Source organism: Lutra lutra, chromosome 1 (genome assembly GCF_902655055.1).
Source record: "Lutra lutra chromosome 1, mLutLut1.2, whole genome shotgun sequence".
In the NCBI taxonomy this organism is placed as follows: domain Eukaryota; kingdom Metazoa; phylum Chordata; class Mammalia; order Carnivora; family Mustelidae; genus Lutra; species Lutra lutra.
In genome coordinates this window covers 220,148,985-220,163,606 of record NC_062278.1, presented here as the reverse complement: position 1 = coordinate 220,163,606, position 14,622 = coordinate 220,148,985, and the positions used below count along the sequence as shown (strand labels likewise).

Genomic DNA, 14,622 nt, shown 5'->3' with positions numbered 1-14,622 from the left:
AGGGGAGAAAAACCAGAATGGGGGACCTTGGCCAGGACAAGGAGAGGGTCTTGGGCCAGGGCCCTGGTTTCCCATGGCTGGGCCCAGCTGGTTCCGCTTCGACCTCCTCTGGTGCTTCCCGGCAGCACAGCCCTCCCCGCGACCTTCCAACCCCAGGTGCAAGTATGTTCATGACAGTGACGGGTCTTCTGCCTCTGAGACGTCTGCGCGAGGACCCCGTGCGGAGTTACTGAGGCAGCAGTGTGCCAGAGAAGAGAAGCGGGGCCCGTGGACCCGGGCTCTCAAGGCAAGGCTGCGGTCTCGGGTGTCCTCCGTGAAAGGCTTTTGTGGGGGCTGAGAGCCGGCGCAGGTTAGAGGGACAGCACGCGCGCACTGGGGAGCTGGGAAATGTGCGTCTGACCAGTGCCTCTCTCCACGGCCGCGGGGTGGGGTGCTCTCCGGGGGGCGCCGAGCAGCCCCTCCACGCCCACCCGCGCCTCATCAGGCGCACCTCGGTGGGGAAAACCACAGATGTCCCCAGACACCACCCACGGACCTGACCCGACCTCGGACACGAGGACAGGAGCTGCCTAGCAAAGATTCTGCACGAATGCAGCGAGCAGGGAATGACGCCGTCACACGGTGCCCGAGAGTCACACATGGTGCCCGAGACGTGTCACTCGGGAGAGGCCTGGGCCTACTTCGCCAGTAAGTGGCCATGTCTCGCGGTCCTCCCTCTCTCAGGTGTGTCTTGTTGACACAGGTGCTGTCATATCCTTAGTGGCAAATAAAAGGTGGCCCATTTCCCAGCTGGTAGCGTTGCTGACTCAAGGGAGATGACGGAGGACGGAGGGCTGTCGTTCACGGTGAATAGGAACGGGAGGAAGGCCACATGAGTCCAGCCTCTCTTCAGGACCGCCACCTCGCCCATGCTCTCGGGCTCCCAAGTGGGGGCTGGGGAAGTTCCAAGCTCGGTGCCCCTAGGTCCAGAGCCTGACCAATGACGTCTGCTCCCGTAACGGTGAGCTCAACGGGCAGCTCCTCCACGCGGCAAGCTGCGTGGCATCCCCACTCCTGATACAACTGGCACGTGAAGTATAATCGGAGAAAGAACGTATTGAAGGGAAAGTACAAGATCAATACAACTTCCTTTGGAAACCGATTCAGGGAAGATGCAGAGGTTACGCAGATGTGTGGGTGGGCAATGCTCACAATCCCCTGTCGAGGGGCCCCAGACACTGGATGGTTCCCTTCCCCCATCCCCAGCTGGAGGCGCAGGTGCATGATGCCACCCATCCAGGCCGCCCACGAGGCGTCCTTCCCTCTCCAGTTCGCACGACTAGTGGGGACGAGAATCATGCGCTGCGGGACCCCGTTTGTGTGCACTGCCCAGAACAGGCAACTCCAGGGAGGCAGGACGTGGACTCATGGTTGCAGGAGACGGGCAGGGGGAGGGGGGCGATGCCTCACGGGTCCCAAGTCTCTTTCTGGGGTGATGGAATGTTCTGGAATTAGGCAGTGGTGACGGTACGAGAAACCACTGAGTAGTCCGCTTTTAAAAAGAGTGAGCTTGGGGCGCCTGGGTGGCTCAGTGGGTTAAGCCTCTGCCTTCGGCTCAGGTCATGATCCCAGGGTCCTGGGATCGAGCCCCGCATCGGGCTCTCTGCTCGGCAGGAAGCCTGCTTCCTCCTCTCTCTCTGCCTGCCTTTCTGCCTACTTGTGATCTCTGTCTGTCAAATAAATAAATAAAAATCTTTAAAAAAAAAAAAAAAAAAAAGAGTGAGCTTTAGGCCCCGTGAATCAGACCTCATGAGAGAGAGTGGTCCCGGAGCAGCGTGCAAAGCTGGGAGGCAGCAGCTGGCCGTTGGCAACCAGCAGCAGGAGCTCTGGACACCCCCTGCCCCCGGGGATCTCGGGGAGAGCCAGAGTTGTCCAAACAGGAAGTCAACAGTGCGGCCTTGCCAAGGACATCGGAGCCACCGCCTCTGCCCAGTGGCTTAATAAGTGATGGCACCAAATGGCACATGCCAGCACATTCCATGTGTCGTAACGGTGATGCTGGGTGTACAAACCTCGGGTCTGACTTCTGCTGGCCCCGCCCGACAGGGTCCCGGCCCCCAACAGCCACCGGGGTGGCAGGTGGCCCGGGGCCATACAAGCACATTTCCGTCACCGTGCACTGTGGCCTCGGGAACCAGCCTGATGGACACATGACTCACGCTGCACCCAGGCTCTCCTCTAGGTCACAAGGACACAAGAGGCCTCTCTTCCTTCTCAGGGACTCCCCGAGCTGTCCCTGAGTCCTCTGTCCTACACGAGACACCATTTGCAGGGGGACTAGCTGACCCACGTGGAGCAGGGGAGCCACCACCATCCCATCTTCCTGGCGACAGAAGTCCTCAGTTCATTTCCTTTGCATTGGACTTCATCGCACATGCCTGGAAGAGCCTTCCCAGAGCCCGGGCAGCTGGCTCCACACAGAACAGCGAGCCGGTGCCTGCTGAGGAGGCAGGGGCTGCCAGGGGCAGCACAGGGGGCAGGCTGCGCGCCTCAGGGCACCCTGAAGGTACTGAGGGACACGGACGGGTGACCAATGTCACCTGAAAGAGGCAGGATGGCTCCAAGATGTCCTAGGAAGGTTCTGGGGTCTCAGCCAAGCCCACAGCCCTCATCTCGAGCTGCCCGCACCCAGTGTGGCAGGCCTCCCGCAAACTGCGGGGACCCACTCACCCCAACCCCACCCCCCGCGCACACATGGACTGCAGACAGTCTGCTCTACGCTGAACCCATCGGTTCCCTCCCCCCAACGTTCGGAAGGAGCTCATCCGTCTCTGCTGGTGGCTGCAGCCCAGAAGTAGGCAAGCAGGCAGCAAGGGCCGTGTGTGGAGAGGAGCATGTGCCAAGCAGATGCCTGGGCCCCAAGCGGCTCCAAGGTTCTCGGGGCCAGGACACAAGGCCCCGGGGTGGGGGCTCCCTGGCACCCCCCGTGTCCTTCCTGTGAGGTGCCTCCAGTGGCTCAACCTAGCTCAGAGGGCTTCTACCCCTTTCAGCAGCTCTGCGGTTGGCTCCACAACGGCCCCCGAGTGCTCCAGTCCTCATCGCCAGAACCTGTGACTACGTTACATCCTGTGGCAAGAGGGACCCCGCAGACGGGATGAAGTAGAGGGTCCGAGTTGGGCAGAGCGGCCTGGACGACCCAGCTGGGCCTGAGGGTCACGAGTCCCCAGAAGGGAGCTGGGGGGTTTTCAGAGCCCAGCGGCCAAGACGACAGCAGTGCAGCCACGGGCCAAGGAGCGCGGGAGCCTCCAGAGCTCAGAAGAGGCAAGGAACCGATTGTCCCCCAGCCCCTGGAGGGAGCACGGTGTGGCCTTCCACATGCCTTGATTTGGGCCCCGACAAACTGATTTTGGGCTCCGGGTCTCCAGCACAGAAGCAGCAGCCATTGCAGCCCACGAGACCTGGCCCCGTGTGACCCCGGGAGCCACGCCCCCTCAGGTAATAACGTGTGAAACCCGCCCCATGGGCGGCTCCCAGGCCAGAGCAGGCAAGCCCTTTCCTGTAACATGCGCGTCTTCGACTCTGGGGGCCACACAACGCCTGGACAGCCTCACTTGCTGAGCCCTGTTCTAGATCCCTCCTTTCCAAACTCCGCGCCCACCAGACCACCGTGTGGCCTCCACATGCCTCCCTAAGAAGAGGGGCTGCGTCCACTCCGGGAAGGGGAGAGCCGGGAGACACCCATGGCGGTCACTGCCAGTCCCTCAGCCGGGGTCGGCCCCGGGCGGAGGAAGCTGCATTCACGACCGTGTGCCACCCCTCACCCAAACCCTGCCGGGAGCCAGGCCAGCAGGGCGAGGCCTCCCTGGTGCCCTGAAGCTCTTACCCGGCTGGCGGGGAACACAAACCTGCCAATGATCACAGGTGGTGTGCGAAGGGCCGCGGCTGGGGCACACACCCGACAAGGGTGTCAGCGGCCAGGGCACGCGCCCAGCGAGGACGCCACTAGCAGTCTGTGTGCTTGCGCCAGCATATAGGGCGGGGCGGCCACCACATGGCCGGCCACCCTCCGTTATTAGCTCACGGCACGCACAGGACATAACCATGGCACCCTTCTTTGAGCCTCAGGGCCCCTCTTAGCACCCCGGCCCACGGCGAGTGCACACTGGACTTACTGGTGACCCCACCACTAGGAGTCGTTCACTGGCCCGGCCCAGCCGGCTGGAACCGGAGACAACCTCAGGGGCTCAGAGCCACATCCAAGGCCTAACCACAGCACTGCTGCGACAGTGGGCCAGCCCCTGCTCTGCTCCCCTCACACCTGACCCCACGGGCACCCTGCACCAATCTTCACCGTAAACGGAGGGCTTACCTAGGTAGTAGAGGCGGTGGGAGTGCGGGCTCGACTCGTCTGTCTTCTGCACGAACTGGAAGTCATGCGGGGCCTTGTTGACGATGAGGCCCGAGTTCTTGCGGCTGCCGTGGATGATGTTCCGGAGCCCATCCCACGAGTGCTTCTGCACCTGGAAGCGGGATGCCGGGTCCTCCATCTCGACTGTGTCACCCCCGTCAGACACCGGTGCCCCGGTGGCCATCCTCTCTGTCCCCTCAGAATTCAGCGAGAAGCTAGAAGCAGGAAGGGACAGGGTGGGAAGAGGGTGATATGCAAGTTTCGCTTACGAGCTGGCCCTTCATCGGACACTCCTGGCCACCCGCCCAAGACAAGCCCCACCCGTGTACCACTTGCCCAGCCCCCCTAAATATGTCCCAAATTATTCTGTCTCTTTCCAGCGACCACAAACACTTCTAAGATCCAAGCCACAGTCACCTCTGATTGTAACAGACCCAACACATTCAATGCAAATCTGATCCCATCACTTAAAGTTCTTCCTCGGTTTTACCACGGCCCCTGGGGTAAAAACCAGTCCTTGTCACGGGCTTCAAGGCTCTCAGCCCTCTGACCCCTGCCAGCCTCTCAAACCTCAACCCCCTTTATTAGTCCTCCAGCCAAAATAGCCTTGCCTCTGCTCCACAAACAGGGCAGACCCCTTCCTACCCCAGGGCCTTTGCGTGTGCCACTTCTGCCCAAAACACTTTTCTCCTCTCTTTGCTTGACTAACTTCTAATCAGATCTCAGGGTAAACATCTCTCGGGCCCTCAGAAACCTTCGAAGACCACCTGTGCCAAAGCTGGTCTCTCCCATCGTCTTTCACACATCGCACCCCAACTCTGTTACCCCTGCCCTCAGTGCATTTGTCATAATGGTTGGTTGTTGATCTCTTGTCCCATTCACAGGAGTGTCCCCAAAGTCCGCACGAGGGCCTGGCTCCCAGCAGGCATTCCACAGAGGGCCGTGGAAGGACTCTCTTGCATTAAGCCTGCTGGGAAACACTCACGTGCAGAAGACTGAGCATAAAGAATTGACCGGTAAAGCCTGTCACCCGCGCCAGCCCACTGGGGGTCCGGCACGGCAAACTCTCGTGCCGCACCGGAGGGGCTCAGGGAAACAGGTAGCTGTGAGCAGGGAATACGCGAACCCAGGTGAGGGGATGGATGTCCTGCCCCTCTCTCCTCCAGCTCCCTGAGCAGCTGGGGCCAAGGCGCCCTCCCTCCCTCCCTTCTCCCACCCTTGCTGCTGAGCACATTTCTTGACCGGACTGGCCTGGCCAGGCAAATATTTGTCTTAGGGAAATCTAAACACAGCCGGTGACCCGGTTCTGGAAGAGCTGGGTCTCCAGTGAGGCCAAAGTGAGCAGGGCGGCCTCCCTTTCCTCCATGGCCACGGAATGGGTCTCCTCGTGTTCCAGGATTAGCAGCTTTGCTTGGCGGGTAGAGTTTGGGGTTCCCTGGCTGGAAGTGGGAGTTGCTACTGCCAGACCCCGGGCAGGGACAGCACAAGTCAAGGGCTTTTAGAAAGGCACCAGGCAGAGCTGTGCCCCCCTTCACACGGGTGCCCTCCAGTTCCCAGAAGGCCTCGACCCCTGCCAGGAAGAGTCCGCCACCGCCCCCCCCAACCCCGGCCCAGAGTCACCATCACAGGAGAAAGACCCCGGTCTGCTACCACGAGAGGGAGCAGGAGAGAGACACTTCTGAGCATGGCCTCTGTGGGCCGATTTTCGGAGTCCCCTTTCCAGGCCGACCCTATATCAGAGGAGAGGCAGAAATGCCTCCCTTGCTCCAACCTCCGTGACCCAGCCAGGGCTGGGGTGTGGGCAGCAGAGTAAGCCGGGGCTTCTTGCCTCCCAGCCACGAAAAAGCACATTCAGTCCAGTACTTCCTACGGTGGCTTTGAAGACACAGATCACAGGTCATTGGAGCTTTCAGGGCCCTCAGGTCAAATAAGGAGAGCCAGGGAAGACAGGAGACTCCCCGAGGATCAAATGTGGTGCTAGAGTGGTGCGGGGCACGGGGAGTGCTAGGCAGGGGCCAGGACGGGCTGAGCACTCCGGAACCCACACGGCCCCAAGCACTATTGGCAGCAAGCCCGGAAAACCGGGCCAGGGGACTCCTCTCACCGGCCCAGCCCCCCACCCCAGCCCCAAAACTGCTGCCACAATCCAAGCCTTGCTCACAGCAGAAAAACAGATCACAGCCTCCAGGGCTCCCACAGGGGACCCCATAAGCTAAGGGCCTGGCAGGGGCACTCACACAATCACAGGGCTAATCTCCATAGCAAAGAACAATAAAAAAAAAGATCTTGCCTCCGATCACTGCAGAGAGCCCAAGGAGCAAAAATATGATCCAGGAGATGAGAAATGAAATGAAACATCGGGAGAAACTTCTAGGAATCTTCTAGCTGCTCAGGCTGCCAGGCGGCCTGAGCTCCCAGACAGGCCAAGGCTTGGTGCTCCGCCCAGGTCCTCCACTCACCTCCCTCCTCCCCAGAAGCAGAGAGAGACTGCAGAGGAGGTGCGGAACGAGGAAGAGGGTAAGTAAATGCCGCCCTTCCTAGGCCAGCCTGTGCCGGGCTTCTCCACTCAAGAGTTTACACAGCTGGGGAAATGAAAGTGGATTCCAAGCCACTCGGGCCGGTCCACCTCGCTTCCTTCTGTGGGTCAGCGGGATACCTCGCAGACCGCGGGGCCACCAGCACGCAGCCCAGGAGCTCTGGTGCGGGGACGGTCAAGGCCCCAGGGGAGTTCGGAGACCTATCAGCTGTAAGTGGGCACTCCAAGAGCCAGGACCGCACCCCCCGCCCCCAGCCCGGCCCTGGGGCAGCCACCGGAGACCCAGGCGGGGCCCGAGACTAGGAAAGCAGTCAGAAAGCAAGAAGGAACTGCGCACTCTCAGTGCTGGGAGCATTCAGCCGACCGCAGAGTGATGCGACAGGAAGGAAGGCGGGTGCTGGGGAGGGGAGGGGCGGGGGCCTACCTAGCTCCAGGGAGGAAATGCCCGAGCAGCCCTGGGGACACGCGCTGAGCCCCCGCAGGTGGGGGTTCCCCGGAAACAGCAGGCCATCCTCTGCCCTAACAGGGTTGCCCCGGGCACCACGTCGGCCCTCCGCAGTCACAACCAGCTGTACACAGACTTCGCGTGCAGCCCAGCCTGTACCTACCGGGGACCTGCTGCACTCGACAATGGGGACTCGGGTCTCCATCGCTAACCGACCTCCTGACGTGTCTACTACCCACCGGACACTGGGAGCCTGCGTCTGGGGAACGAATCGCTGTACTCAGCATCACCCTTGTCTTCCAGAACCTCTCGAATTCCCTTCCTGCCTCATGGCTTGTACTTGCTAAAAGGAAATGAATCCAGGAGGGGCAGAAACCGACGGTGAGGCAGGCCCGCTCCAAGGGGACTTGCTATGGTCTTCCTCTCATGCAAGGCCCCAGGCACAGGATTCACCAAGTGCCCGAGCCTCACAGGTCCAATTATAACTACTTCCCACTACAACCTTGACGACTGAGCTCAGGGGTCATGCCGCATTTGGGAGGCTGCAAAGTAGGCTCAGGTCAAATGACCTGCCCAACGTCACCCCCACAAGGAAGCAGAAGGGACCCCACGTCTGTTGGACCCAAAACCCACATCCTAACCACCAGGCCAGCTGGGGCTGATCCTGCCCGAGGGGGCACCAGGCAATGTCTGGGGTGCTGCTAACATCGAGGGGGTCGGGGCCAGGGGTGCTGCTCAGCCCCCTACAGAGAATGACTTGGGCCCTGTGACAGCAGTGACGGGCTGAGAAACCCTACAGCAGCCCACATGGCCTCCTCAAGCAAAACAGCAAGAGTCTTGGGGAAACACAGAAAGGAAGGGTGGCGGGCCATGGCGGGCGTCTTCCCAGACCTATGGCATTGTCAGAAATTTGGGAACCTCTGAAACGTGCTTGCAGATCAGGGCTTCCGAGGCCACACCCCTCACCTTCTCCAACCTTCTGTGTTCTCGTGGTCCAGGCGGAGCTTCTTAACCTTCCGCATCAACCACCCGGCTGACCTCAGGAGGGTGGGGGAGCCTGCAGGAAGAGAGACCCCAGAGCTGTAACTCCAGGCAGTCTGAGAATGCACACTCTCGGCCCTCCTCCCCTGCCCATTTCTCCGGGGACACCCAATGCCAAGGGCATTCTGATGAGGCCCTGCTCAGAAATTCGAGAGGGCGCGTGGCATTTGCCAGAAACCAGCATCTTTTCTGCTGCGCAGGTGCAGTCCTCCCAAGGCGAGACGTCCCTGAGAAGGGGCCGGTTTCAAATGACGCCAGGGACGGCGTCCTTGGTGCTCACCAGAAACCGACCCACCCCTAGTCCCCCGCTGTGGCCACTCTCTGATGGCCTTCCCGACCTCAGCTCCTTCCTTTGCCCTTGACCACAATCTCCAGCCACGCTGGTCTCACTCTCCCCTACGTACTCGGACCCTTTCTCACCTTGGAGCCTTTGCTCTTGCCAGTCCTGCTGCCTGCGGTGCCCTCCCCTGCTTTCTGGATGACCTGCCCCTCCTCTCCTCCACGCCTCAGTCTCACCCCTTCCGAGGTCTTTCCTGGTACCCGATCTAAAGTCACTAATCCATGGGGCGCCTGGGTGGCTCCGTGGGTTAAGCTTCTGCCTTTGGCTCAGGTCATGATCCCAGGGTCCCGGGATCGCCCCGCATCGGGCTCTCTGCTCAGCGGGGAGCCTGCTTCCTCTCTCTCCCCTCCTGCCTCTCTGCCTGCTTGTGATCTCTGTCAAATAAATAAAATCTTTAAAAAAAATAAATGAAGTGGCTAACCCAACACACACACACAACATCTGGTCCTCAGTGTGCCAAGGAGGAGGACTCTGCATTCTTCATTTGGGGGAAAAGTTGAGTAAGATCCTCCGGCCGTCACTAGGCACTAGCATAAATCTCTGATGGGTCAGACGTTACGACCGCAGTAGCTGTGGGCCACCTCCTTGCCCCCTCCCACCTAGCTCACGGATCTCAATGATGCAACACCCTAGGGCCTCAGTAAGTCAAATGATTATGGAATACAGAGTCTCTCGGGGTCAACTGATTCCCCAACCCAGTGGGTCACAAACAGGGCCAGTTCTGCTCCCAGGAGCCATTTCTAGGCGTCACGACCAGGAGGCACGGTACCAGCTTGCAGGCCAGGGAGGGTAAGCATCACTGGGCACAGCGGACATTTGCCTCCACTTCCCACTGCAAAGACGGCTGTGGGTGCTGAGGCTGAACCCCAGCTCCAGTAGAGTGAGCACTCTTCACTGGGATGTCAGCTCCGGGGTTGTGGGGTGTGGGGAGCAGGCCTACGTCGGTCCTGTCTCCTCTATTTCCCTGAGCCCAGAACCATGCCTGGCACACACGAAGCATTTTTGGCCAAATTATCGAGTCCCTGTCCTCCCCTGACTGCTGTCTGAAGTCAAAGGGAGCCCTGGTTTGGTCAGCAACCAAACCCCTTCTCGAGGAGGAGCCAGGCCCCCTGGTAGGCAGGTGCCCTGATGCTTCAAGAAGAAAGCAGCACATGGCCCCGGGACTGAGACTGGAGGGGACAGATGAAGCCAAATGTCACCTTAAGCAGCACTGGTCTCACTTGCAGTCCTGTGGTCAAAAGAGGGGTTGCTGTTGTCAGAGATCGGGGTTCAAAGCCTGGCTCTACAACTTCTGATCTCTGTGACCCTAACCTCTCAGTTAATTAAGGTTAAGTTTAACCTCTCGGTTAAATTGTGTCTCAATTTCCCCAGCTACTGAAGACATTATCTACGCCAAGGGTTGCTGTCAAAATTAAGTGCTCAAGTAAAATCCTAGATGTGGCAGAATCTAGATGTCAGCTAATCCTGTCAACAAAACAGGTCGCTGAAAATCCCAACACAGGGAGAATTGGACCAAAGCTCCTTTTAGAGCCAAGATCCCGGCAGCACGCCCTGGGTTAGGTGTGGGGGGGACACAGCCACACCTCCGCCTCATCCGGCTGCCATCAGCATTTCCCCCGATTCTCCCACAATCTTCCAGGGGGTTCTTCCTGGGTAGCCGCTGGAGGGAGATGCTGGATGGAAAGAAAAGTCTCCAGCAAGGGCCCACAAAGCCACAGCCACTGGCCTGGGTCCCAGCCAACCGCCTGGGAGGGCAATGACCTCAGGGTTGTAGAAAACCACTTCCTGCAGCCTTCTGTATCCTGGAGCACGAAAATGAATCCCACCAGTCCACACACCAGCCATCACAGTCACCCCACCCCAGCACAACTGACCTTCTAGAGGGTCCAGAAAGCCTCCATTTCAGCCACAGGCGTGGGACTCAGACCTGGACAGAACCAACGGGTCATTAATGCAGCAGGTTAACGGAGGGGCTGGCTATCAACTCACTCTCCCTGCAGGCGGGAGTCCTGACCGGTGGCCCAATCCTCTCTACCTGAACAGGTTCTAGAGATGCCTCACCGCCTGGCAGTGCTGTCTGCGTGACCTGAGCCCCAGTCGGGAGAAAAGACCTCCCATCTGGCCCAATCTTCCCGGGAATCAGCCAGGGACTACACCGCAGTGCACACCTCCAGGGCTTCAGTCCCAGCTCCTGGAAAGCGCGTTGGTTCTTGCCACCGAGACAAGTGACTCCCTCACGGCGGGGCGGGCGGGAAAACGCCAGCGGTCGGGGGGCAAAGGGAACGGGGCCCTTCTGATGGTTCCGCTGCAGCAAGGATGGGGAAGTGTCAAGGCTGGTCTAAAGCTGCGAGGGAAGACGGTGGGCGGCGGGACCCGGCCGGGAGGGAGGCTGAGAGAAGGGGCTGGCCCCTGTCGGGGTGTGGGCTGGGGGAGGCCAAGCGCTGGGGCGGGGTGCGCGGTGCGGGCAGGAAGCAGGTCCAGGAGGCGGCCTCCGCTCTCTTACAGGGAACGTGTGTTTGCTTGGGGAGGGGACCTCCAGAACCTGCGGGCAAGGAGAGCGCGGCGGGTGCGGCCACTCCCGGAAGGGACCGCAGCCGGTGGCTTGGGCAGTGGACCCGACGAGCGGGGAGGCTGGGACGGAGAGGTGGCCCGGTCACCGCAGCAGGCGGGAGGGGAAGAAGGGCTGACGAGGGCTGAGGGGAAACCGAGGCGGGGGCTGTTGGAACGGGGAGTCGGGTCCGCGGCAGGGACGGGGTGCGGGGAGACCGGGGCGGAGGGCACCCGAGAGACGGGTCAATGGCGGGTCCACGGTCAGGGCTGAGGTGGGGCCGGTCGATGGAGGGTTCGGGGTCGCGGCCGAGGCCGGACGGGACGCGCGTGCGCTGCTCACCGGACTCGGGGCCGGCGCGGAGGGGCGGCCGGGCTGGGCAGGGCGTCCCGGGGCCGGAGGGGCCTCACACTAGAGGCTCCATGCCCGGGACTGCGGCCCCGGAAGTGGCGGGCGCGGGGGAGCCGGCGGCTCGGGCCCCTTTGACCCGGAAGTTGAGCTGCCCAGGCGGCGGCCTACGATTGGTCCGCGCCCGGGCGGTACCAAGGGGCCCGCGGCGCTAGGGGGGGACGCGCCTGTGCGGCTCCTGAGGCCAGAGGCTTGGAATTTCCCTGGGGCAGCATCTTCCGGCGCGGGGAAGGACGCTGAAGAGGGGCACCCCCGTGCAATTTGGTATCATCCAGCTATACCCATAATACTTCTACTAATACTATCTGGAAAAAACAGGGTCTGCCGGAGCGTTGGTGGTATAGTGGTTAGCATAGCTGCCTTCCAAGCAGTTGACCCGGGTTCGATTCCCGGCCAACGCAAGATTAAGAGTTGACTTTTCTACTTCATTACGGTAACTTACTTAAACTTTACTACTAAAAGCGCTCAATTGGAGTTTTTTTTTTTCAATTACCCTGAAGTAACTTTTAAAACGACAGGAGGAATCTAAAACCCACGGGACAGGAATAATCGGCGCCGCTTTACGATGCTACAGCGAGGGAAAAACGTAAGGGTGTTCCCGCGCGGGATCGAACCGGAGACCTTTCGCGTGTGAGGCGAACGTGATAACCGCTATACTACGGAAACCTGCGCGGGGTAACGCCCCGGGGGCCTTAATAGAGCGCGCGGTTTCGAGAATTCCGGCTCTTCCCGAGCCCCGGGCCCTCCGATGGGGGCGGTGCGCGCTGGGTCTGTCCGAGGTGCCCTCGGAGCGCCCCGCAGAACGCAGCGCTGGCTTGTCAGCATCTCAGACCAGCTCTGTTTTTTGTTTTTGTTTCTGTTTCTGGTTTTTGGGGTTTTTGTTGTTGTTGTTGTTGTTGTTGTTGTTTTAAGCTAGGAGGAGGACAGGATGATAAAGACAAGAATTTAGGGCCCCATTGCTGAATAATCTGCCCCGAGCCCTCCACCCCAAGACCGGGATTAGAGTGCGGGGAGCGAGGCAGTGGCTTCAGCTTCAGCCAAAAAAAACCTCAAGAATCAAGGTAAATGATATTTGAATGCACGATACCAAGATACCCTATGAGTGGCCGCTAACTCCGTAACGAACAATATATCAAAACTAGAACTCGAGACAGGTTTTGGCAGTGCCTTGCCAAGAAGTCGTAATGGGGTCCGAGGCAAGTGCAAGGACGTGTGCCCCTCTATACCTGTTTTAGTACATTTTTGAAAGGCGATTCCCCCTTCCCCTCCAAAAGCATCTTCCGGGAAATACGGAAGCTTAAAAGTAGGTGCTTTATGATTCAAAACATGAAGAACTTTTTGTCATGTCACTTTTCTGCGTTTCATAGAACAAACACGTCGATCACATTTCCAACATTTACTTCTGGGGAAAGATTAACCCTTGGAAGTTATGTAAGACATAACTGAGTGTGCTGAGAAGGCACACGTTTTTCCGGATGCCTCAGAGCCCGGTAGGGCAAGCACTCTCCTGGCCACAGAGCACAAAGACCCTTCTACACTCTTTTCCTGCCGCTGCTGTGACTTAAGACCACAGGCAGTGGCAGCAAAAAACCACAAGCTTGTTACATACGGTTCTGGAAATGGGAGTCTAAACCCTGATCCGGAGTGACTAGAACCCAGATGTGGGCACGGCTGGCGGCGGGAGGCTCCAGCGACAATGGCTTAGCCTGACTTTCCAAGCCTCTGGAGCCCTGATGGCCCCAATCCTCTGTTTCTGTTGCCCGCCTTCTTTAATTTGGAACTTGTTGCCTCTCTCTCGTATGTGACTCCATGAAGCCCCCCGCCACATATGCAAATAAGCTCCCCATCTTGAGATCCTTACTGCGTTTGCAAGGTCTCTTTTGCCGTGTGGGGGAGCCTAGTCACAGGTTCTGGGGGTTAAGATGTGGCCTTTGCAGAGGTCATTATTCTTCTCTCCTTATTGGACATTGTTCCCTAACAGCCTTTTTGATGGCAGTATAGTAGTTCATTCATTCAACAATGATTTACTGACCACCTACTATGCGAAGGGGGCAGCGTAGCAGTCCCAGCTGTCCTGGGGGTGGTGATGAGGGGGCTAATTTGAGGGAAACTTAGAACCTCCTTATGCTGCCCTGCCCACAGCTTCCAACCCTCCTCTCCAGATGCCTCCTCTGCCTCCCCTTCCCTCCCTCGTTGCCCAGGCTGGGCCTTGGCCCTCTTCCCTCCATACCCGCACCCCTCCCAGGCCACCTTGTCCTCTTTCAGAGTTCAAACCCCATCTGTGCCTGGTGGACACCCATAGTCCTGACTCCCCCGGGGCCTCCCCTGAGCTCCAAACTGGGGTCGGGCTGACCCTCAGTGTCTCCATGCAGGGCGTGGGGGGTGTCATGGCCGTCCCAAACTTATCATGGTCCAAACTGAACTCCACGTCTTTCTGGAACCTGCTTGCTATGGACTGAACATTGTGACCCCGCCAATCCATATGTTGAAACCCACCACCCAAGGTGATGGTGTTGGGGAGGTGGGGTCTTGGGGAGGGGGTTAGGTCATGGGGATAGAGTCCCCATGAATGCCATGAGTGCCCTCATGAGAGAGGCCCCAGAGGGCTCCTGCCCCTTCTGCCCTGTGAGCCCACGGGGAGAGGACAGTGGTCATTGCCCAGGAAGAGACCCTCACCAGACATGGAACCTGCCGGTGCCAATCTAAGACGTTGCTCCTTCCTCCATCCCCCGAATGAGCTGAGGACGGGTGGTCTCCTTCTTTCCAGATGCTCAGCAGAACCTGGGAGCTGCCCCAGCCTCCTTGCTTCCCCGCCCATACCTAATCACTCAACAAATCCAGTCAGCGCTGCTTTCAAACCACACCCAAAATCGGATCACTGCTTCCCCTGGACGGCCACCTCCCTGGTCTGCCCACC

The 14,622-nt window shown here is 59.4% G+C and overlaps 1 protein-coding gene and 2 non-coding genes across 7 annotated transcripts in view; 1 reads left to right on the top strand and 2 right to left on the bottom strand.

Moving 5' to 3' along the window:
- DPP9 (dipeptidyl peptidase 9) overlaps positions 1 to 11,772 on the bottom strand; it is a 39,208-nt gene extending 27,436 nt beyond the window's left edge. For 4 of the 5 annotated variants that reach the window (XM_047705530.1, XM_047705545.1, XM_047705555.1 and 1 more), the window contains exons 1-4: positions 11,640 to 11,772; positions 10,624 to 10,676; positions 8,335 to 8,425; positions 4,349 to 4,602 (exon numbers count right to left, since the gene is read on the bottom strand). In XM_047705530.1, coding sequence (XP_047561486.1) covers positions 4,349 to 4,602; positions 8,335 to 8,390 — 310 coding nt within the window. In that variant the 5' untranslated portion in view covers positions 8,391 to 8,425; positions 10,624 to 10,676; positions 11,640 to 11,772. Of the gene's footprint in view, positions 1 to 4,348; positions 4,603 to 8,334; positions 8,426 to 10,623; positions 10,677 to 10,917; positions 11,055 to 11,639 lie in introns of all 5 variants that reach the window. The other variant, XM_047705539.1, reaches the window with a different exon arrangement.
- A 262-nt stretch (positions 11,773 to 12,034) lies between these two features.
- Positions 12,035 to 12,106, top strand: TRNAG-UCC (transfer RNA glycine (anticodon UCC)). The gene has a single exon. It is a non-coding gene; the product is annotated as a tRNA-Gly (tRNA).
- Positions 12,107 to 12,298: 192 nt separating this feature from the next.
- On the bottom strand, positions 12,299 to 12,371 carry TRNAV-CAC (transfer RNA valine (anticodon CAC)). Its single transcript has one exon. It is a non-coding gene; the product is annotated as a tRNA-Val (tRNA).
- Positions 12,372 to 14,622: the final 2,251 nt, after the last annotated feature.